The sequence below is a fragment of the Cucurbita moschata genome, unplaced genomic scaffold (genome assembly GCF_002738365.1).
Source record: "Cucurbita moschata cultivar Rifu unplaced genomic scaffold, Cmos_1.0 Cmo_Scf00022, whole genome shotgun sequence".
Lineage (NCBI taxonomy): Eukaryota > Viridiplantae > Streptophyta > Magnoliopsida > Cucurbitales > Cucurbitaceae > Cucurbita > Cucurbita moschata.
The window spans coordinates 3,308,544-3,329,284 of NW_019268538.1; the positions used below are offsets into that span (position 1 = coordinate 3,308,544).

General features: G+C 36.1%; 3 protein-coding genes across 11 annotated transcripts in view; 2 read left to right on the forward strand and 1 right to left on the reverse strand.

Moving 5' to 3' along the window:
• The window catches only part of LOC111459696 (kinesin-like protein KIN-14J), a 10,927-nt gene extending 3,306 nt beyond the window's left edge, over positions 1–7,621 (forward strand). The window contains exons 7-24 of one of the 2 annotated variants that reach the window (XM_023102714.1): positions 813–928; positions 1,029–1,112; positions 1,269–1,346; positions 1,439–1,531; positions 1,631–1,660; positions 2,614–2,955; positions 3,042–3,123; positions 3,239–3,334; positions 3,400–3,576; positions 3,733–3,839; positions 3,917–4,095; positions 4,420–4,584; positions 4,671–4,924; positions 5,019–5,182; positions 5,354–6,045; positions 6,538–6,647; positions 6,740–6,874; positions 7,333–7,621. In XM_023102714.1, coding sequence (XP_022958482.1) covers positions 813–928; positions 1,029–1,112; positions 1,269–1,346; positions 1,439–1,531; positions 1,631–1,660; positions 2,614–2,955; positions 3,042–3,123; positions 3,239–3,334; positions 3,400–3,576; positions 3,733–3,839; positions 3,917–4,095; positions 4,420–4,584; positions 4,671–4,924; positions 5,019–5,182; positions 5,354–6,045; positions 6,538–6,647; positions 6,740–6,873 — 2,903 coding nt within the window. In that variant the 3' untranslated portion in view covers position 6,874; positions 7,333–7,621. The remainder of the gene's footprint in view (positions 1–812; positions 929–1,028; positions 1,113–1,268; positions 1,347–1,438; positions 1,532–1,630; positions 1,661–2,613; positions 2,956–3,041; positions 3,124–3,238; positions 3,335–3,399; positions 3,577–3,732; positions 3,840–3,916; positions 4,096–4,419; positions 4,585–4,670; positions 4,925–5,018; positions 5,183–5,353; positions 6,046–6,537; positions 6,648–6,739; positions 6,875–7,332) is intronic. The other variant, XM_023102716.1, reaches the window with a different exon arrangement.
• An 881-nt stretch (positions 7,622–8,502) lies between these two features.
• On the forward strand, positions 8,503–14,245 carry LOC111459622. Of its 7 annotated transcripts, none has more exons than XM_023102612.1 (9): positions 8,505–8,611; positions 9,344–9,438; positions 10,442–11,718; positions 11,828–11,946; positions 12,336–12,460; positions 12,766–12,865; positions 13,042–13,107; positions 13,287–13,456; positions 13,596–14,245. In XM_023102612.1, exons 3-9 carry the CDS (start codon positions 10,455–10,457, stop codon positions 13,723–13,725), a joined length of 1,974 nt encoding a protein of 657 aa, XP_022958380.1. In that variant the 5' UTR covers positions 8,505–8,611; positions 9,344–9,438; positions 10,442–10,454; the 3' UTR covers positions 13,726–14,245. The 7 variants fall into 7 exon arrangements, 6 of the variants coding, with proteins under 6 accessions (XP_022958384.1, XP_022958383.1, XP_022958380.1 ...); XM_023102613.1 differs by having other exon boundaries at positions 8,525–8,611; positions 8,748–9,438; XM_023102611.1 differs by having other exon boundaries at positions 8,505–9,438.
• A 737-nt stretch (positions 14,246–14,982) lies between these two features.
• On the reverse strand, positions 14,983–18,946 carry LOC111459778. Of its 2 annotated transcripts, none has more exons than XM_023102832.1 (3): positions 18,616–18,946; positions 16,158–18,126; positions 14,983–15,810 (listed from the first exon to the last, which is right to left on the reverse strand). In XM_023102832.1, exons 2-3 carry the CDS (start codon positions 18,108–18,110, stop codon positions 15,478–15,480), a joined length of 2,286 nt encoding a protein of 761 aa, XP_022958600.1. In that variant the 5' UTR covers positions 18,111–18,126; positions 18,616–18,946; the 3' UTR covers positions 14,983–15,477. The 2 variants fall into 2 exon arrangements, with proteins under 2 accessions (XP_022958600.1, XP_022958599.1); XM_023102831.1 differs by having other exon boundaries at positions 18,611–18,946.
• Positions 18,947–20,741: the final 1,795 nt, after the last annotated feature.

Consider the following 20,741-nt stretch of genomic DNA (forward strand, 5'->3'; position numbering starts at 1 on the left):
TTTTTTTTTTTTTTTTTTTAGATCTCCCCTGTAGAGTCTTTATTTTTTTGTGTCGCTGTTAGTCTTTTAGGTTGTACATTGTACTCTTCACGTAGTTTCTTGTTTCAGAAAAAAAAAAAAAAAAAAAAAGATACTTGATTTGGTTTATCCAACCAATTTCTGCTGATAATCCACATTAAAGAATTTTGACCTTAAATAGGTCAAGTGCCAAAATGGTCATAGAGTGCATCCGATACTTTTTTAAGTTTTGTTTGATGTTTCTTGTTTCACATTTAAAGAATTTTGGTCTTGATTCAATTTACTTCTTATACTTTCAAAATGTCCATTTTGGTTCTTGTACTTTTGGCTTTGGTTCATTTTGGCTCTTCTAATTTTAAAAAGTAGAACGACCTAGCATAACACTTTACTCACTAAATTTCTTGAAATATGGCCATAAATTTGTGTTAAAGGGACTCTCGTGTAAAATTTACGTTTAAATTTTGCAAACATGGACTAAATTGACCACTTTTTAAAAGTACATGAACCAAAGCAAAAAGTAGAGGGACCAAAATAGTATTTAAACCAAATTAAATAGATGTTTTATATTGTGTATGCATGGTTTTGATCCTAATGTCTGATTTTTTGGATGCTTATGCAAATCAGGTTACAGCAGGCAGGTAGAACGTACTTACTATCATTTATTGAGTTAATTCTTATATTATCAAGGAAGTTTGGTGGGATCACAGTGTTCTAGATTTTCATGCTTTCTCTTAAATTTAATGTTGACAATGCAATTTATTTCATTCTATTATTTTCTTGTTTGTTTATTATAGCGCTATCGTGTGGTTTAAGAAGTCATATTCAGCTTGAGGATCATGAAGCGCAAGAACAAAACCATGATGTTTCTGGTTCTGACATCACGGAGTTGATAAAATCAAAAAATTTTGAGGTAACCCTGAACCATGTTTAATTCGTTGTTTACATCAATGGTATGCTTCAAAATATGAATATATTCATTTCTCAAGTAGTTCTGCGATTATTTTATGCAGAATGTCTCTACTCCATCACTTTTCAATTTGGTCAATGGAATTCTGGATGGCAGCGTTGAAACAAAAAACGGAGACGTGTCAAATGTATGGGAGTGATTATCATTCTTCTACTGGAAGCATAAAAAATTTCAACCCAAGAAATTCACACACCATATCTGATTTCATGGTCTTGTTTTTATCCAGGACGGTTAATTTAGTTGTATTTCTAACTTTCCTTTTATTGGTTCAAATTTCTCTCAGCAAGTAGCATATCTTCTGAGAAAAGTTGTACAGGTGCTTGAGCGGAGAATTTTAACTCATGCTGGAAACCTGAGACATGTAATCGTGCTTAGCATAATTTTTAACTTGGGACAGTATACTATCTTTCACTGCCAATAGCAATTAACGTCTTTCACCTTGGGTTTATGCAGCACAGCAGTCTTTTGAGAGCTCGGGAGGAGAAATTTCTGTCAAGAATAAAAGTCCTTGAAACCCTTGCAACAGGAACCACTGAAGAAAATGAGGTATTTTGATGAACATTCAAATGTTGAAATATTTGCTTTCGGTTTAGAAATCAAAACGCTGTATTCAGTCCTGGATTTTTGGTGTCATTACTTTTGTAGGTTGTTTTGAATCAGCTTCAACGTATGAAGGTAAAGCGCTCAACCCATTTCTAATCTAAGAAAAGTATATTTGTTATCTTTGATTCCCGACATATTTTTATTTTCATCTAGATCAAGCCATTTAGATAAAATGGCTTCCTTCCACTGGCAGGGATCTCATTTTTAGTCGTAGAATTGGAGAGCTTCCTTGCTTCATAAGATCCTATTGTGAAGGAACTACAGTAACTAAATATTAATAATAAAGTTCAGCAACCATAATGTTGAATTGATGAAGATATTTATTATATTGGTTCTCATGTATGCTATAGTTTGCCTTCTGCTTTCTTTCACCTAGGATGAAATACCCAAGTCGTTTTTATTTGCTTTGAAGTTTTTGATGATCAACTCATTTTCCATTAATGTTGAATGAGCTTGCTGCACACGTTTTAGCTGCCTATAATTTCAACTTTGCTCAATTGAATCAGTTGTTTTGAGCTCCGTGGGTAGCATGTGAAATTTGGGTGTATAGGAAAAATCATTACTGCTCTGAACATCTACGAGGAATCTTTTGTACTTTTTATTCTCAGGCAGAGACTTCCACTGTCCACCTTATTAATATCAGGGGTGATTCTTGAATTTGTGTAGAGAACGACCTCATTATGGAACCCAGTTTGTTTCTATTTGTCTCAAAATTTGGTTGATGTTCATGCACCGAATTTAAGTAGATTTCTATTCCAAATGTTCATTAACAAAATCAATGGTAATGCACCTAATCCTAATACTGGTTCCAACCCTATAATATTACTTCTTTCTCACACTTTTTATTTTGGTTCTCCTAAACCCATTCCTTGGTTACGAACAGGGCATACATTGATAAAGTGACGATTATATTGTCCATTTAGCTCATGCCATAATTTATCATTGTGACCAGTGACATTTAAGTTTTGTGATAGTTTCTCAGTCCCGTCCAGAAGATGTTAACACTCGATTATTTGGTGTTGAAGGTTGAAAAGTTCAAAGTAGAGGAAATGAAAACTTGCGAGGAGCAGGATAAGATGGCTCTGAAGGAGCAAAAGGAACGCTGTGATGTTGAGCTTTCAAATCTCAGAAAGGAGCTAGAAATGGCTAAAAGGGAACATGAAAATAATTGCTTGCAATTGGAAAAAAATGCTAAGGAGGAAAAAGTCAAGTTTGAAGAGAAACTAAATGAACTTGAATACTTATTAGCGGATTCCAGGAAGAAGGTGAAGGAACTCGAGACATTTTCTGAATCTAAATCACTGAGATGGAAGAAGAAAGAGTTTGTCTATCAAAATGTTGTTAATGATCTTCTTGGAGCTTTTAAGGTTTTTGTTATGTCTTCAGTAATGTTATTTCCGTAGGGCCCATATTGTGTTGATTAGAGACATGACTTTGATTTTATTATTTTTAGGAATTAAAGGGTTCGGTGGAGTCCATCAAACATGAGGTCTTGAATACAGAAAGAAACTATGCAGAGGATTTTAATTGCCTTGGTAGGTTTTAGCTTAACCAATCTCCTGTTTTCATTTTTACTCCAGTTTTCTATGTGATTTGTATTTCTGTTCATTCAATTTTTTTTTTTGTTTACGATGGTGTTGCCATTAATAGGAATAAAGTTCAAAGGATTGGCAGATGTGGCTCTGAATTACAATGCAGTTCTGAACGAAAATAGAAGATTGTATAATGAGGTTCAGGATTTAAAAGGTATCATTTTTATTTTCCATTTTTGTTTACTTGAGCTTTCTCAATTTAGACGTGGAATTTCACAGGTAACATTCGAGTGTATAGTCGAATACGGCCATTCCTTCCAGGGCAAAAAAAGCTAACTACAGTTGAATATATTGGTGAAAATGGTGACTTGGTAATTGTAAATCCTGCTAAACAAGGAAAAGACAATCGTAGGCTATTCAAGTTCAATAAAGTTTTTGGTCCGACATGTTCACAAGGTATGTATAATCTAATCCAATTTTGATAAACTGTAGATAAATTAAGTTACTCTATTATGTTACTCATACTTACTGCTAGTTCGATTAGGAAGATTTTTGTTTTCCAACTTCCTATTTACATTTAATTATTGTTTTTTTTATTTTATTTTTTATCAGAGGAGGTGTTTATAGACACGAGGCCGTTAATTCGGTCTGTCCTTGATGGATATAATGTTTGCATATTTGCTTATGGACAAACTGGTTCGGGAAAGACCTATACTATGGTATGCGATATGCTTATATTTGTGACACCATATTTTTACAGTGTTCATTGTGGCTCATACGTCTTATTCTTTCTCAGAGTGGACCTGATATATCATTGAGAGAAGAATGGGGTGTTAATTATCGAGCATTAAATGACCTCTTCGAAATTTCTCAAAGCAGGAAGGGATCTATTGCCTATGAAATTGGTGTCCAAATGGTTGAGATATACAATGAACAAGTCCGTGATCTTCTCTCAACTAGCGGTCTTCCAAAGAGATATCCTACTTTGAATACTTTGATATTATTTAGTTATGCAAAAGTTAAAAAAAAAACATCTTTTGTTGTGTAATTCCCATTGTTTTTTCAAAGAAAGAAACTAATCATTCAACCCAGAAGATAACTACACAATGGGTAGGAAAAGAAACCTCTTAACTAGCTCATTGAATTGACTTGTTTATGAAAAGAGTAAAGTTTGGTTTCTCTTCTATTCTTTAGAACTAATTTTATTTTTTATTTCCTATTTAATCAATCAATTCATTATTCAGCCTTTCCCAGCCATTTTAGAATTTGTTTAGCCGAAGTTTCCTTTGACTTGCACACACTTGGGATTTGGAACTCTACTCAACCAAATGGGCTTGCAGTACCCGATGCTGCCATGCATTCTGTTAGATCTACTGGCGATGTTCTTGATTTGATGAAGATTGGGTTGTCAAACAGGGCTGTTGGAGCCACAGCCCTGAATGAAAGAAGCAGCAGATCTCATAGGTAGTATTCTAAAAATGTTATTACTCATAATTTATTTTCATACTTTCTTTGAGAATGCATTTCATGCAATTACTGATGCTGTGCAGTGTGCTGACGATTCATGTTCGTGGTGTGGACTTGGAGACAGATGCTATCTTGCGTGGTTGTCTTCATTTAATAGATCTTGCTGGTAGTGAAAGGGTGGACCGGTCCGAGGCGACTGGAGATAGGCTGAAGGAGGCACAACATATTAATAAATCATTGTCAGCTCTTGGGGATGTAATTTTTGCTCTTGCACAGAAGACTGCGCATATTCCTTACCGAAATAGCAAACTAACCCAAGTTCTCCAAAGTTCTTTAGGTGCTTCTGTGTTTTTGTATATTATTGGACCTCTATTGTTCTATTTTCTGATAATACCTAGTTCATCACAGTTTTTCTTTATTCGAACCTCTAGGTGGTCAAGCAAAAACGCTCATGTTTGTACAGATTAATCCTGATGTGGAGTCCTATTCTGAAACTATAAGCACCTTGAAGTTTGCAGAAAGAGTTTCTGGTGTCGAGTTGGGTGCTGCCCGCAGCAATAAAGAGGGTAGATATGTTAGAGAACTCATGGATCAGGTCCCGACGACTCGTCATTCTCTTCTCTATTTTTTAAAGTTTTATTCAACAGTTCTTTTCCTATTCAACTGCACGAACTTCTCCTTAAATCTCGACTCTAATAGTGTGCACGGAGTACACAATTACATGAGATGTGCTATTTTCTGATTTTATGTTGACAATTCTATGCAGGTGGCAGTTCTCAAGGATACCATTGCAAATAAAGATGAGGAGATTGAGCGGTTGCAGTTACTTAAAACTAGTGGCAATTCTGTGAAGCATGGCGTTGGTTCCCAAAGATTTGAATCATGTTCACCTGGAAGGGCTTTTAGTGCAACTCCTCGGCAGAGGCAAAGGCCATCAAGGAGGAGAGACTTTCTGGTTAATAAAGCAGCATCTGATATGGACAATTTCTCGGATTATGATAGGCGTTCTGAAGCTGGATCATATCAGTCTATGGATGACTTTAGACATCATAAGCATTTTGGATCGGAATCACATCTGTCTGTAGAGGACTTTAGACGTTCTAAGCGTTCTGTATCAGGATCACATCTGTCTCTAGAAGATTTTAGACATCAGAAGGAAACTTTTTCACAGTCAAGGGCTTTAGGTCAGAAGGTTACCGATGATGTTGAGCTTTTAGGCTTTGGGAATGCTGATTCTGATGAGAGATTAAGTGACATATCAGATGGTGGCCTCTCAATGGGGACTGAAACTGATGGATCGATCTGTAGCGTTGTGGAATACACTCTATTCCCTGATGTTTCAAAACCATCAGATAGTTTGATTGCTGTTACCAAACACCCAGATAGCTCGTTGGATGTCAAAAGGCTAGCCGAGAGTGCAACAACTGGGGTGAAGTCATTGGTACCTATTCCAGAGAAGTAAGTAATTACTATTTCCTCTTAAATTATTTATCGACATCTTTGTACTCGACTTATACAGAATTTAGGTTCAGCTTTCTCTCTTCATTTCATGCTTAAACTGATTGGTGACACTGCCAGCTACTATAAAAGTCATGACCCTTTATTGTTTCCTGTAACCGGGGTGTCGAGGGCCTTGCTTCACTTATGGTTCGCCCTACTCATCTTTTTGAAGGCTCTGCCCACTCCAGTGCCACCTCCAAGTATCACAAGTGCTGTTTTCAACTTGGGGTTTAACATCTCAGGCACTTACAAGTGACACCACCGGCACATCCCTTGGGTGGTCTAGGACCTAATTTCAGAAATAGCCAAATAGGACATCTTTTATTGTAAATAACATTTATACTCCATGTGATTTGTTTGGACGCACTTGGATGCGCAACAACTCCCCCACACCTTGGTGGTTAAATACGTATTAAGAAATTTATCCTCTTTGTTCCCTGTTTTATGCAGAACCAATGCGCCATCGAGGACAGGCCCCAGGCCCCCGCAAAAGCTCGTGCAGACAAAACCTTCAAGAGTTTCACTGACGAAAAGCTCCTCAAAGGCTCCATCAGCATCAAGTATGAAAATCTAAACACTGTTCTTCTTACTACGATGCTCTCAATATTATTTGCCTCATGTTTTTTTTTTTGTCCTTAATTTTTGTGATAAGATGCCAAACTTTTCATTGATAAAATGAAAAGTACAAAAGGGGATCAAAGGAGAATACAAAAAAGCTCTCCGATTGCTGTTAATAACAAACGAATTATAACTACAAAAGAGAGTGGAAAGAGTGCTCCATCTTGAGGTATCAAAATGATTGTTTTGCCTTATGGCATTATTCAGCTGTTCTGCTTTTACATTGTTTTAGAACTTGCATCATTTCCCAAGTCATTGTTAAATGATCTCCTTTTGGTCAGCTGCTTTGGTTTCTACTCCTAACATTTTAGTCATTTTAATACTCAAACCTTATTAATCTTATAATCTAGCTTATTGGCAACGATAGTCCAATGCTAACATGAGCGTCGTTGAGCTACCTACTCCCTTGAGAGCGCGGTGGGTCGATGTGGTAAAAGACAAATGAGTCGCCATACTTAAGTCAACTCAGTGCTAGCTCAGCCTTTTATATCATGTAGTCATTGCCATATTGACTTTTACATGATGCCATGTTAGCTTTGTGTTCATATGTAACTAGATCATCTTTTTCTTTTTGCTGTTCCATGTTCTCCTTGCTCATCTTACCCTATTTGTTTTGATGCAAATCAGGCACAAAAAAAGCTATTGTTGGTAGCTCCCCGTCGATGAAAAGCGGCAAAAGGTGGAAGTGAATCAGTGTAAAAGTGATGTGGGTAGGAAAAATTCTTAGAGGCTAATCAATATTTTGTGTAGTTGTTGGTGGCAGTTTAACTTCACACTTCTAGTTCTGGCTCAACCATAGGTGATTAGCTTTTTGCCTTTCTAATTGGGACCTCATATTTCCCCCTCTTTTTGTTGTATATTTGTATGCCAAAAGGTTAGCCATTGATTTAATACACAAATTGAACCATTCTCCCTCTCTCTGCCTATTTTCTCCCTCCTTCGCTTCCGATATCATCTCTCTCTCGTGCATCACTTGCATAGATAGAATTATACATCCATCTAGAACATCCGAGTACAATAGGAATGTGAGATTCCACATCGGTTGGAAAGGAGAATGAAGCATGCTAAGGGTGTGGAAACCTCTCCTTAACAGACATGTTTTAAAATCGTGAGGCTCATGGTGATACTTAACCGGTCAAAGCAGACAATATTTGCTTGCGGTGGGTTTGAATTGTTACAAAGAATCTTCTTGTTCTTGTGTCCACTGGCACGCATCAAAGATTTTGTACAAGAAATTTATAGGCATGGAGAACAATCTTTTTAGTCTTGTGAATTGAATGAATAGTTTTATTTGACCATGATATTGAACGTTGATTTGACAACTTTTCAATAGGTGTTTGGTTTGAAAGCACAGGAAATGGTGCAATTTTGTAAACCTGAATTTTCTACGCATTCTCCATATTTCTCTTCGGTTACAATAATCATGTTACCATAGTCGATTACAAACATGCTACTTGTAAACTAATGGTATTTTGGTTAGTTTATGGATGTTAGATAGCTTGAAAAGGAACATATATCAACTTAAAATGGAAAAGATTCAAATGGTTAATTTCATTTATAAATTATTTAAATTTTAATTAACTTCTTCAAAATACAACGCTAATAAAATACATCTAAAAATCATGAGACTAATAAAGTGTAGATTTTTCATCTTTTTATGGAAATAATTTTGGATGGAATAAATTTATAATTTGATCCTTTTTATTTTTATTTAATTAGAATGAAAACGGATATTTCTGCATAAAACTTAATTTATTTTTAAAAGAATAATGATAAAAGGAAAGACAAAGGAAAAGGTTCAATACTTAAACCCATCGTAAATCTTCAGCTCTCATTTTCCCGGAAAAATGATTATAAAATTCGGCCGCAACTTCATTCCGATGGTGGGAGCGCCAGTTTCTACGAGGTTAGATATTTTCCTTTCTTAGCATTTCCCCTTCATTCTGCAATTTTCTTTCTTCTTCTAATTTTCCTTGGAGTATTGTTTAAAGCTCTAACTTGCTGCTGAGAAGCTTAGAAAGTGAAATGATGCTCTGCTGCAGTTGGTTTCCTGTTTGATTCAGCGAGGTTATGGCTGAAGAACATGTGGTTTTTTTTCTTCAGAAATTTAGTTTGCCCATCTATTTAACGGTCCTGATGGACACTTCACTTCAATTAATTGATGAAGTTATTGGTTTTATTGTTTTTATTTAATCCAAATTGGCTCTATTGTGATGTGTTTTGGGTGCATTCTGGAACATTGAGTTGGGGATTGTTCGATTAGTTCTTATGAGACGGTCAGGAGGTAGTTTGGTACTTTCAATTTTTACATACGGGTTTAGGCGTGGTTAACATTCCAGTAAATAAAACTGGATTTGTTGGCTGAAACTATTATTTTAGGTATTCTAAATTTGGTTAAGATATCAAGAACATGTTAGAAAATAGATTGCAAGAAAGAAATTTATTTACCTTACATATAAACGTGGTTTTCTAAATAGAATTTTGAAAATTTTATCAAATAGTTTATCCATTTTTTTTCTTCAGCATGTACATATTTACCTGAGCTACATATGACAGTGTTGCTTTATAACAAGATTTGTTGGATAACCTTTCCAAGAGTGGAACGGCGTGTGACACTTGTACTCAATTTTTGCTTCAGGGCTCCTCCAATTTAACTTTTTGGTCGTTTGTCTTTGGACCAATTGGACTGGATATATGTAATTTGATCGAACTTGAAGTCTCTGCTATGTGAAGGTATGCAGGAGTTGATTGGTGATAAGTTCTAATACCGTGAAAATTGATTTATTGTTAGTTATAAATTGGTATAGGCCAAGATAATTCCCAAAAGAGATAAGTTCTAAGATCGTGAAAATTGGAAAATTTCTATTGCACGTGATATCATGTTCATTGATCTAGATATATCAGTTATATGGTAGAAATTAGGGTGCAAAAAATTCAGAATGAAATTGTCTTGATGGCTGCAAGCCAATATATAGCTACCGTGCGTGTAATTTTATTATTTTAGTCGCTATCATGGATAAAGAGAAAAGTTCCACTAGTCAACTATATTGCTAGTATATGTAGAATCTTAGTTGTTGTTAGTTCAATTGAGGGCGGAGGAAATTTTTTGAGTTTTCCTCATTGTAGCGACTTAGTAGGATGAAAGGGGAAAAGAGATTGGTCCAAATTCTATGGACACTATTTTGTCTGTTTCTTCTAGACGGTGCTTTCTCCACAAAGATTTTTGTAGTTCTGTTCTTTCTTGCCAAATGCAGAGGATTATGCAACTCCTTTGATTTTCTCAGGCTTCATGCCTAAAACATTTCCATCTTTTTTAAATGAATTTCTTTTTAAAACTTTATTGCTGTATTTCTTTGCTCTTGATTTTCATTATTGATCTATTTGCTATGGTTTGGATCAAATTTTCCTTCTAGATAAACGTGTGAATTATTGACACAAATTAATGTTCCTGGAAGCAAAAGAACTTTCTAATTGTCGTGTTGAAATTTTGTGAGATACAGTTAGTAAAGATTTCGTTCTAACTGCAAATTTGCAGTCATAGGCAGGAGCACGAGTTTCTATTTCCTCCTTTAATCTTTCCATTGAATTTGTACATTTTGCTTCTTTCCCCAGTTTATAGTTGTTCTTTATGCTAAATCTACTGGCTAACCTGAAAAATTCAGTTATTAGTTTTCTTGGTTGCATTAGATGGCATAGTTTATGCTGAGTGAAATGATGTTATGACTCTATTTTGTAGTTCTACTTGAACCATGTGTCAAGGAAACTGTGAAAGATTTGAGAAAATGAACAAACAGAACAAGCCTAGTGTAAGCAATAAGCCATCAATATATTACTGGTGGAGACCAGATGAGAGGATATCATCTGAGCTGGCTGATTTTGTCCTTGAAAATGATACCCCCAACACTGGTTACGCCAAACACGGTAAAGATAGCAGTACTATAAATGAACCAAAGTCTTCTGAGATGTTGAGCACAGCTCAGTTCATTTCAATTTTTGGCCAAGTATTGAATCGTGCTAGTCGTCCTTTTACATTTTTCCAACCGAAGCAGATCTTAAATCAAGAAAATGATGATTGCAATGAGGTTGCGTTCAATAGTGTGGTTGAAGTTAATGGCAAATTAGTTGATATAAGGACCAATGACCAATGTTCTCCTATGGTGCAGTCTACTTTGGGCTTGTCTTGTTTGACAGTAACTCAGAAGATATCTTTGTTTGAACCTTGTAAATATCATTCCATGTCATCATTTTGGAGTCTACTATATGGTGGTAGAGACATGTCAGCTAAATCATGTAAAGGAAAAGGCTTTACTAGTGTACAAATCTTGCACGATATGAGGAAGAGATTTAGATGGATGAACCATATAAGTCATACTGAAGCATCCTACGCCAAGAAAGTTGATAATAATGAACGCATGAAAGCCAATGCATTCAAGGCTAGAGGTGGTCTTAATGAAGCAGGGGGCTGCACGTCAGGAGATTCATGTTTTCTTGTTCATGAGTTTATCAATGAAATTTCAAAGAATGCTCTCATGTCCCAATCAATCAATTTATCATCGCTGTTCGTCCCGAAGTTGGAAATAAAGATGATGGAAAATGTTTATATGGCCTCACGTATCCTTACATTAGTTCAAGATAACAGGGCAGATGGCAGTATTTTAGAGATCCCAGATTCAGTTATTTTGGCAGCTCATTCATTACCTTCCAAGGACAGTGTAGTAGACAATTTAGACAACAGGTGCAAGGCTAATAGCACTGAAGAACAGGAGAATAAAACCAAACAGTCCGACAAGCTCATTGTTGAAAAGGATTACTATAGAGAGGATTGCTCATTGACTCGTGAAAAATCTTGTTACAGTATTGCCAAGCAAGAACATGCCTTTGCGGGGGCATTAGCTGGTGTATTTGTCAGTCTTTGTCTACATCCTGTTGATACTATCAAAACTGTGGTTCAGTCTTATCATGCAGAACAGAAGTCTTTCAGTTACATTGGAAAATCAATTGTCTCTGATCGAGGTGGGTTGGTGATTCTGTGTGAAACACATTTTCCGATCAGAATATCAAGAGCAGTTTCACTTATATTTGTTGAGGAATCTTCTGAAAATGAACAACATACTTATTTCAGGTTTAAGTGGGCTTTATCGTGGAATCTCCACCAACATCGCGTCTTCAGCTCCGATATCTGCTGTTTACACTTTCACATATGAATCAGTTAAAGGAGCTTTGCTTCCACTTCTCCAAGAGGTAGGAATTTCATTCTGTTAGTCATCATCATTATTTTTCTTTCCTTCCCTTCTGTTTGCCTTTCCTTTTTAGGTGTTTTTGGGTGCTTACTCTTGCCCTCTCCCACTCTAAGTAGAGATTTTGTGTACGCTGAAGAGGTAAACGAAATGTAAAACAAAATGTAACCGTTACTTGATGGTAGTTATGGCTTTCTGCCAATGAGCAGGTGCTGCTTTGCGATTGTATCAGAGTTGGGGGAGGGAGAAATGCAGGCAGAACTCTGCTTATGGATCCGTTTATGGAACCAATAGTGTAGCCTTTTAATCAATCATTCCGATTTATTGTACATCACTTTGGATGTTTGCTGGTATGTTAGATTTTGAAGCTTCGGACTTGTTTCTTTTCTTTAGGAGTATCGCTCTATTGTCCATTGTACGGCTGGTGGTTGTGCAAGTATTGCTACATCTTTTATTTTTACCCCAAGTGAGCGTATAAAACAGCAGATGCAAGTTAGTTCACGCTACCATAACTGCTGGTATACATTTTAGATTCTTGTGCGTCTCTCTGTTCGGGTTACTCAAAGTATTTGCTCTATTTATTCCCTTTACATTTTATTAATAACTTGAACTCATTTCATTCTCGCCTTGGATTTACTGAAAAATGATATTTTGACTTGGAATCTTGCCGGGTGTCGGACACCGAACAACCTTGAATAATTTCATTGATTTGCTGATGGTTCTGTGATTTCTTTTCCAGCCATTAAAATCATCTTAAGCTCAAGTTTCTTGAATGATATTTTTGTTGACTGTCATACTTCTCTCACGATACTTTGCCTTGCAGGAATGCTTTTGTTGGTGTGGTTGCAAATGGTGGATTGCGAGGATTATATACTGGATGGGGAGCTGTTCTTTGCAGAAACGTACCACACTCAATTATCAAGGTAAGGAGTCTGTGCTAGATGCGTTCAATGAAGAGAAAGAATCGCCTCAGCGGATGGGGAAAACTAAAATAGGATAACGATCCAAGTGTACCATGACCTCATTAGACGCAGTTCTTTCAGTTTAACTTCATTTTCCTTCTATTTCATCATACCGTTTTGCCATATTTTCTTTGCAGTTCTATACCTATGAAAGTTTGAAAGGATTGATGAAATCTAATGCTCAGCAAACTACTTCACAAACGGTTAGTTATTTTCCCACTAACCTCACTCTGTCTTCTTAAATTTGATCTTTTGGCACTCATCTTCTTAAAATTAATGATAATTCGATGGGAGCAGCCTCTCTGTAGTGACAGTGATGCTTAGGGCTATAATACATGCAATATAAATTACATAGATCATGGTGATCCTTCTTTATCTGCAGTTAGTATGTGGAGGGGTAGCTGGATCTACTGCCGCTTTGTTTACCACTCCTTTTGATGTTGTAAAAACGAGATTACAAACACAGATTCCAGGATCTCTGAGCCCATATAAAAGTGTAATTCAAGCGCTCTATGAAATCAGCAAGAAAGAAGGTCTGAAAGGCCTCTATAGGTATGCTTTGTTCTGGCATTGCTTGTCTCTGAGTATATAACATTTCATCAGTCTTCTGCTAAATATTCTTGTCAAGGAGGTTCGTTTCTTAATCTTTCTGTAGTTTGTTGACTTTATTGTCCCGTCTGTATGATACTAGGGGGCTGACTCCAAGACTGATGATGTACATGTCTCAAGGTGCAATCTTCTTTTCCTCTTATGAATTTTTGAAGAGAATCTTTTCTCTTGAGGCGCCTCAACATGGGAAGACTCCAACACCGATCAGATGAGAAACACAAAAGATGATTCAACAATACAATTGCAATTCTCTTCACAATCAGTATTAGCAGGCATCTTCATCATCATCATTGACCACCACGTTATTGGAATTGTGTTCATAATATTTACCAAAATATGAAGAACTTGACATGGATGAGTGGTGCTAGGTGAAGAAAACTGCCTCTTTAGATGACTGGGGATGGTCCCTCCAGGGGTGTTCCATGCATTGTAAAGGAACTTGATGCAGCAGCAGAAACCTACGAATTGGGATTTTCTATAGATTCTTTTAACCAAAGAGGAGTCATTTTTTAAAGTAAACAATTGTGAATCCTTGTACGTTGATGTCATCATAATTATCCAGGTAGATACCTGTAAGCTTGGGCTATTCTGTATTCCTTCAAGTGAAAAAGTAAATAAACAGGTATCATTTTTTTTTGAATTATTTCCTCTTTTGTAATGATGCCCTATTGCACATTATTGAGTAGCTATGTCAATACTCTCGAGTACTTTAATCTCAAGGCCAACTTTATACACTGTTCTTTTTATTGAGGTGGTCACAAGCATCCAAGTGATCACATTTTTCTCTTGAGAGAGGGAGATAAATGCTTTATTTCAACTCATAAAAGAGGAAGACATCTTTCACATCAGGTAGAGAGAACTGAAAACGATGGGAAACGAGTGCCAGTGTCGAAAGGGGTGGATTGTGAGATCTCATATTGGTTGGAGAAAGAAATGAATCAATCTTTATAAGGGTATGAAAACTTCTCCCTATCAGACTCATTTTAAAAACTTCAAGAGGAATTTTAGAAGAAAAAGCCCAAAATGAGCATGAGATATTAGAGATGTTATAATGTCAATATCACCCCACTAAAGTCTTGAAGCAATTTCTTAGGTAGGCTTCAGCATAGACTGCTAACCTTTAGAAAAAGTTACCAATTTGTCCACTTTCTGAATCTAAAGGTTACAAGTTTGTCCACTTTATGAATCTTTCAAATAAAAAGAAAATGGCTCATTTTCTTGAAGCTTATTCCACGAGGATTATGATCTTTACTTTTGCACAGAGCCAACAGCCAAGGAAAACCATCAAAATATCAACTATGTTTTCTAAATGCCCAGCTCCATGTAGTACTTTCCCATGGAAGGTTTCTTTTTCCCCAAAGAAAAGTGAGGGAATACAATAACAAGCCATACAAAAACATAGATTGAGGCCAACAAGACAATCTTTCACCAAAGATTAATAGAACCTGCTCGTTATTCGTCGCGAAAACTAGAGAAGAAATCGAACAGTAGATTCAAGACAAAACTTCTTAAAATATATATTTCTACAGATATTAACTCACTCTACCTCTTAACAATATAATGTACAAACAGTCCAATGTGAAGGACTTGTTATCAATTGGCTACTCATCTCCCTACCATCGTACAATATGGACAGTTAACTTACAAGTTATTCAGAAGGATCTGGTTTTTGAAGAATAACAAATAAATGGGTCCTGCACATGACGTGAGCTCCCCAATTAGCATCTTCCCAAGTCTCTTCTACAAGTCATTTCAGTTTCTCGAAGCAAGCTCTTGCTCCGCTATACAAAAGAACTCAAATGCCCCGACTCCGAGAGCCTGCACGGTTGCTGATTCCTTGTACAATTTCTTCCTTTTGAGCTTTATCAGGCAGCTTCCTAACTCTAGTCAGGCGACCTGTCTAAAGTCGACGTGGAATCATCTGAAGAAGCCATAATATCTGCACTGATCTGATGGCCTTTATCCTACACTTTAGCAATAGGAGAAAATGGAGGATGGAACAAATAGGATGGCGGTGTTTCTTTCGACATTCTTGTTTCTCCTTTCTTCTCCTCCATCGTGACTGTGTCGATCAAGAATTTTACTTCCTCCTCAAGAAGCACTTTTAAGGAATTAGAATGCTGCATTTCTTTTGTTTCTTCCTCCATTTGGACAGCATTACAGGCTTCAGTCGCGTGTAAAATAGCAACACAAATGGAGAATGCTTGCAATGTTGATAATCGTGCATGAAAATAGACATTGTATTGTCCATCTTTTACAACATTCATGGTCAATGCCGGAGTGGCATCCTTCACTCCCTGTATCCACATAAAAAGGCAAGCATTACTACAAGAAAAATGTCTTTTACCAATTCATTGACTGAAAACTAACAATGCATCATAATAATTTAGATAGAACTGAAATACAGCATCTGAAAAAAGTTAAATCTGCAACAGGAAATCTCTGCTAAACCAAGAAAATCGATACAGACAAAACCCAGCTAAACCATTTATTGCAGTTTGACATTTTCCATTGAATGTACATAAAAAGGCATCTGAAAGATGGTTAAGCGCCTCAAGCTTTTATTGTATGATTATTATCAAAATCTTGATATGAAACAACAGTCAAGAATTATGACTGCCAATGGAACCAATAGAAAGCCTACCTGAAGAAAAAGCTCAAAAGTCTGTTTCCCCTTTTGCGCTTGATTTTCGGCACGGTGGCTACTGGGGGTGCCCAACACCAGTAGAGGACAACCCATGTCCCAACCACCACAATCACAAGAACCTCCTAACCTCCATCGATCAAGTAATGTAGAAGGGCCGTGGCTTTCAACAGTTGGCAAACCATGGTTTCCAATGGGGAGTACTACCTTCAGAGTTTCTTGAATTGTGTGATGGGGAGTTTCGTCTTTCCTTTGTTCAATCTTAGAGAGGCTTTGTATGGCTGAGTTCAATTTACTGCTTGTTTTATCACCTCTTTTATACTTCAAGCTCTCCCTTTTGCTAAATGGGATTTGCATAATAATAGATGCGGATTCCAGGTCTGGATGTAAATCTGCTGAATCCCAAGGACAAGAATCTATAGAATCATTATCACAATTTTCAGAAGCATGTTTCTTATGAAGTTTTTGTTTTTCTTGAGGAGTCCCATCATTAACACTGAAAGCTTCCCCTACTACGCCTGAATTAGAACTTATAGGAGGTTTAACAGCATCTTGGATAGAGTTGCAACTCTCTTGAGATGCAGGACTCTGTCTAGCACGTGCAGTATCGTACAGAACGAATTCTGTGATCATCGAGTTGTCAAAACCACCATCTCTAAGTTCAGAGGATAGATAACATGAAACTTGCATCTGACCCACCATTAAGGCGTGTTTGCAGCTGTGATTCAATCCAAAACTACTTGCATTACCTTTTTTTTTATGATCTTGGGTATGAAATGTGTATTCCCATTTAAAAGCATTGCCCGTCTTCCACGTCTTGGCCACGTAGACATCTTCAGGGGAGCTCTGAGAGAACTCAAAAAACGGCATCCCATGTTTTTTTTCCAACTTGAGAGAGCCGTGTAGATGTACAGGTGAAGATGCAACAACATTATGATGATTATCATTACTCGGAAAATGAGAATCACAATCTGAGTTCATTGCTGCATTAGTGAAATCTTGCAACAAAGATTTTCTGTATGTCTTGTTTTTCTGCATGTCCATTGACTTTACAGCTTTATCTCCACCTGCTTCGATTGCATCACCGAAATGACTCCCGAAAGATTTAGATTTCATAAATGGATCCAACATTTTCCTGAATGGACTTGTGTGAGCCTTTGGGGTGTGCCTAAACGGTAGATCACTTCGAAGCTGGTTTTTAGGCGTTTCTATCTTAGCAGAGGGTGACTTCGGCAATGCATGAACCTTGTCTCTCTTGAAAAGTTTCCTGCCATTTTGAATGGGTACGATGCCTGTAACATTTTCAAGATGATTGCTTGAGTCTTTCAATACAGTATCACTGATCTCAGAACCCAAGTAGATATCAATGAAGCTATCCGATGAACGTGGGCGTATGCAAGCCTTATTAACTGATGATTGATTCAGTTTTGTGTCCAAAGATTCCTCGTCTGAACTACACAAAGAGTCAACAATACTAGCAACCCAAGAGGTGTAATTGTCACGTGAAATTTCTATTTTTCCTCTTTCCTCTTGAATGCCCATCCCTTCTATGTTACTTACATCTTCAGACCTCTCGTGCTTAGAACGCTGCTTGAGCACTTCATCATCTTCCAATTCAACTAGACCAGGTGAATTGCTTTTATGAGAACTGTGATCACAGCCAACTCTAATCTCTGTAAAATCATTCTTCACATTCAATTCAAATTCTATATGTTCATTGTCTTCCAGTTCAACTAGGCTAGATGAATTGCTTTTTCGAAACCCGCGGTCGCCACAAAATCTAATCTCAGTAAAACCATCCTTTACATTCAACATAAAATCTTCATGGTTAAGTTTTTTTCTCGAGCTTCTTTCTTTAATGCTCGAATGCCGTGGAATCGATGGAAGAACAGTGTTGGGACTCAGATCCACAGTGCAAAGGCTGTCAAAGTCCAATTCTGGCTCTTGTCCCATTATGTGATCCACAGCTCTGCCAGAAGAAAGACACTTAAGTTTTGAGCAAAATTCTAAGAAATTTACAGAATAATTCTAGCTACAAAAAAAGAAAAGGGAAAAAATTGTAACTCAACATAGACTTAAAAGTTGTTGTCATCATTACAAACACTACAAAGACTTAATTTCATGTCCACCTGAATCTAGTACAAGACAGAAGTAAAACCAAAGCTCAGAAACCAGATCTTAATAAAAGCTCAAACTGAACAAAAAGAAGCAGAACAGAATCTTTCAACTTCCAAGAACAAAACAAAGACTTGATTTCAGAAGCTGAGACCTTCTCTACAGCAATTTAATGCTTCAAAGCACAAACAAGCAACAGGTTTCAAAAGAAAAAAACAAAAAAAAGTTCAAAATGTGAGGTCAGGGAGCAAAAGTCATTTCTTCAAACACATTGCAGTATACATTGAAGAAACCCCAGAACAAGGAACAGAAGAATTCAATTGAAAATTTAAGCTTACCCCACCAGATCTTAGAAGAGTGAAGGCAGAGAAAACCCCAACAAACAACAGGAAGAAACAATCATGTCGACCAATCTCTTCAGCTGAAAGCTTCAATAGAATCCATGGCAGAATGGGAAACCCCCAATTTAAGAGACGATGAAAACATACAACGATCAGAAGAGCTTGGGCAACGATCTTAACGCATAAGGAGCAGAAAGCATGCGTTTAGAGAGAGAGCGAGAGGGAAAATGAGAGAAATAAAATAAGAAAGTATTAATGGGAGAGACAAGATAACTGCAAAAGTCCTGTTCATGTCTACTTAAAGGACCCACTCATCATGCTTCCTTTCTCTTCTTCCTTATTTCTCATGCACTATTATTATTTTATTGAATTTTATTTTATTTTTAATAAATATTATCAATTCGGCTAATTATTTAATTTTCCCATAAGTTCAATTCATGATGTAACAATAATTTCACATATTAATGATATTCACGTAATAATAAATAAATAAGTATTTTTTTTTATAATTTAATATTTTAATTACTGAACAAATAATTCTCAATAAATTAGTAATAAGAAGTATTAATGGTGTGCATCAAATAATTCCAACCTAGTTCAATAAAGCTACTAGTATGTGCCATGGTCGAAAAAATAAATTATACCTTTGGGGTACTTCCAAGGAAGTACCTTGATATGGCATGTACGTTGATGATTATTGGGAGTGAGTCCCGCATTGGTTAATTTAGTGGAAGATCATAGATTTATAAGTGAGGAATACTATCTCCATTAGTACGAGGCTTTTTGGAAAAGCTCAAAGCAAAGTCAGGAGAGGAGAGTTAATGCTCAAAATAAACAATATCATACAATTGTGGAGAATCGTGATTCCTAACCATATATACCAATTGATAATAGACTGGATTTCTGTGGGGCAATATTGGAATTTCATGGATCATCAACTAGGATGGGAAGTGCTCTTATCAAAATAATCACTGCAGAGAAAAAAAAATAACATTATTATAAGTACTTTGGGAATGCAAATATTGAAGAGTGGAATCCACAATTAATAACTGTAAGTACATCATCCAATTACCATAAAGCCCTTTGGATCATTGAATTACCGAAAATACCTATGGTATAAAAATGTCAGATAAACCCCATCATCGTCAAAACTGTGGATCATATGGTAGTTAAAATTACCATAAAGCCCTTTATTTGACCATGGTAAATTACCAAAATACCCATGGGATAAAACCAAGTTTTGGCTCTATTGAAGAAAATGACACTTCTTTTGGGGAAAAAAAAGAAAAAGAAAAAGAAAAATGGGAGTGATTCAAAAGCTGCAAAAAGAAGATGAAGGTTTCTATCAAAGAGAGAGAATCAAGAAATGGCAAATGGTCCAAAAGAAGAGTCAATAAAAGTTGGTCAAACAACTCTTATCTTCTTCTCTTCTTCTCTTCTTCTCTATCTTATTCTCCCAATTCTCATAAATTCCTTCTTTTTCTTCTCTTTTTTCAAGTATGCCTAAGACTTTCCTTTTATGGATCTTTTTATATATATATATATATAAGTTGTAGATTCATTTTATATCAATTTGTGAAATATTATTTGGGGTAATATATAAAAAAATAAGTCTGTAGGAAAATAATTTCTGAGTTTCAAAACTTAATAATGAACCCCAACGGTCAAGTAGATTAGTTTTTTTTTAAATTAAAAAAAGAAAATCTAGGAAACAAAGACTGATTCTTGTATAAATAACAGTAATTAGTACAGTTTAATTATCAAAATGATGATAACAATAATAATAATAATAAGCAAATATTTTCCATTTTTAAAAAACTTTTGTCAGACTTGTGGGCAAGTTTTAATATTCGATATGGAATTACAACGTAGGACACACGCCTATTTAAGAGAATTATATATCGGCGGTGGCCGAAACTTTCAACGTAACTATTTCCAACTGCCATCAATGAATATTGAATTAAATACCCTTTGGTCCTTCAACCTATACCTGGATCCCAATCTTGGTATCTTTACCTTTACAATTTTGGTTTTGGACCTTCACCGATATACTCTTGTTTGTGGTTTTTAAAATAAGCTATGATAGATTAGATTAGCACAATATGAGAGAGATATTAACAGCCATTGA

What these genes read in the sequence shown, in the direction of transcription:
- LOC111459622 (XM_023102611.1), top strand. Translation starts at nt 10,455, where the DNA reads ATGTGTCAAGGAAACTGTGAAAGATTTGAGAAAATGAACAAACAGAAC. An exon ending in TACCACACTCAATTATCAAG is followed by an intron (nt 12,866 to 13,041) that starts GTAAGGAGTCTG and finishes TTTTCTTTGCAG; the next exon opens with TTCTATACCTATGAAAGTTT. An exon ending in GGTCTGAAAGGCCTCTATAG is followed by an intron (nt 13,457 to 13,595) that starts GTATGCTTTGTT and finishes GTATGATACTAG; the next exon opens with GGGGCTGACTCCAAGACTGA.
- LOC111459778 (XM_023102832.1), bottom strand. Translation starts at nt 18,110, where the DNA reads ATGGGACAAGAGCCAGAATTGGACTTTGACAGCCTTTGCACTGTGGAT. An exon ending in CTTTTGAGCTTTTTCTTCAG is followed by an intron (nt 15,811 to 16,157) that starts GTAGGCTTTCTA and finishes ATGTGGATACAG; the next exon opens with GGAGTGAAGGATGCCACTCC.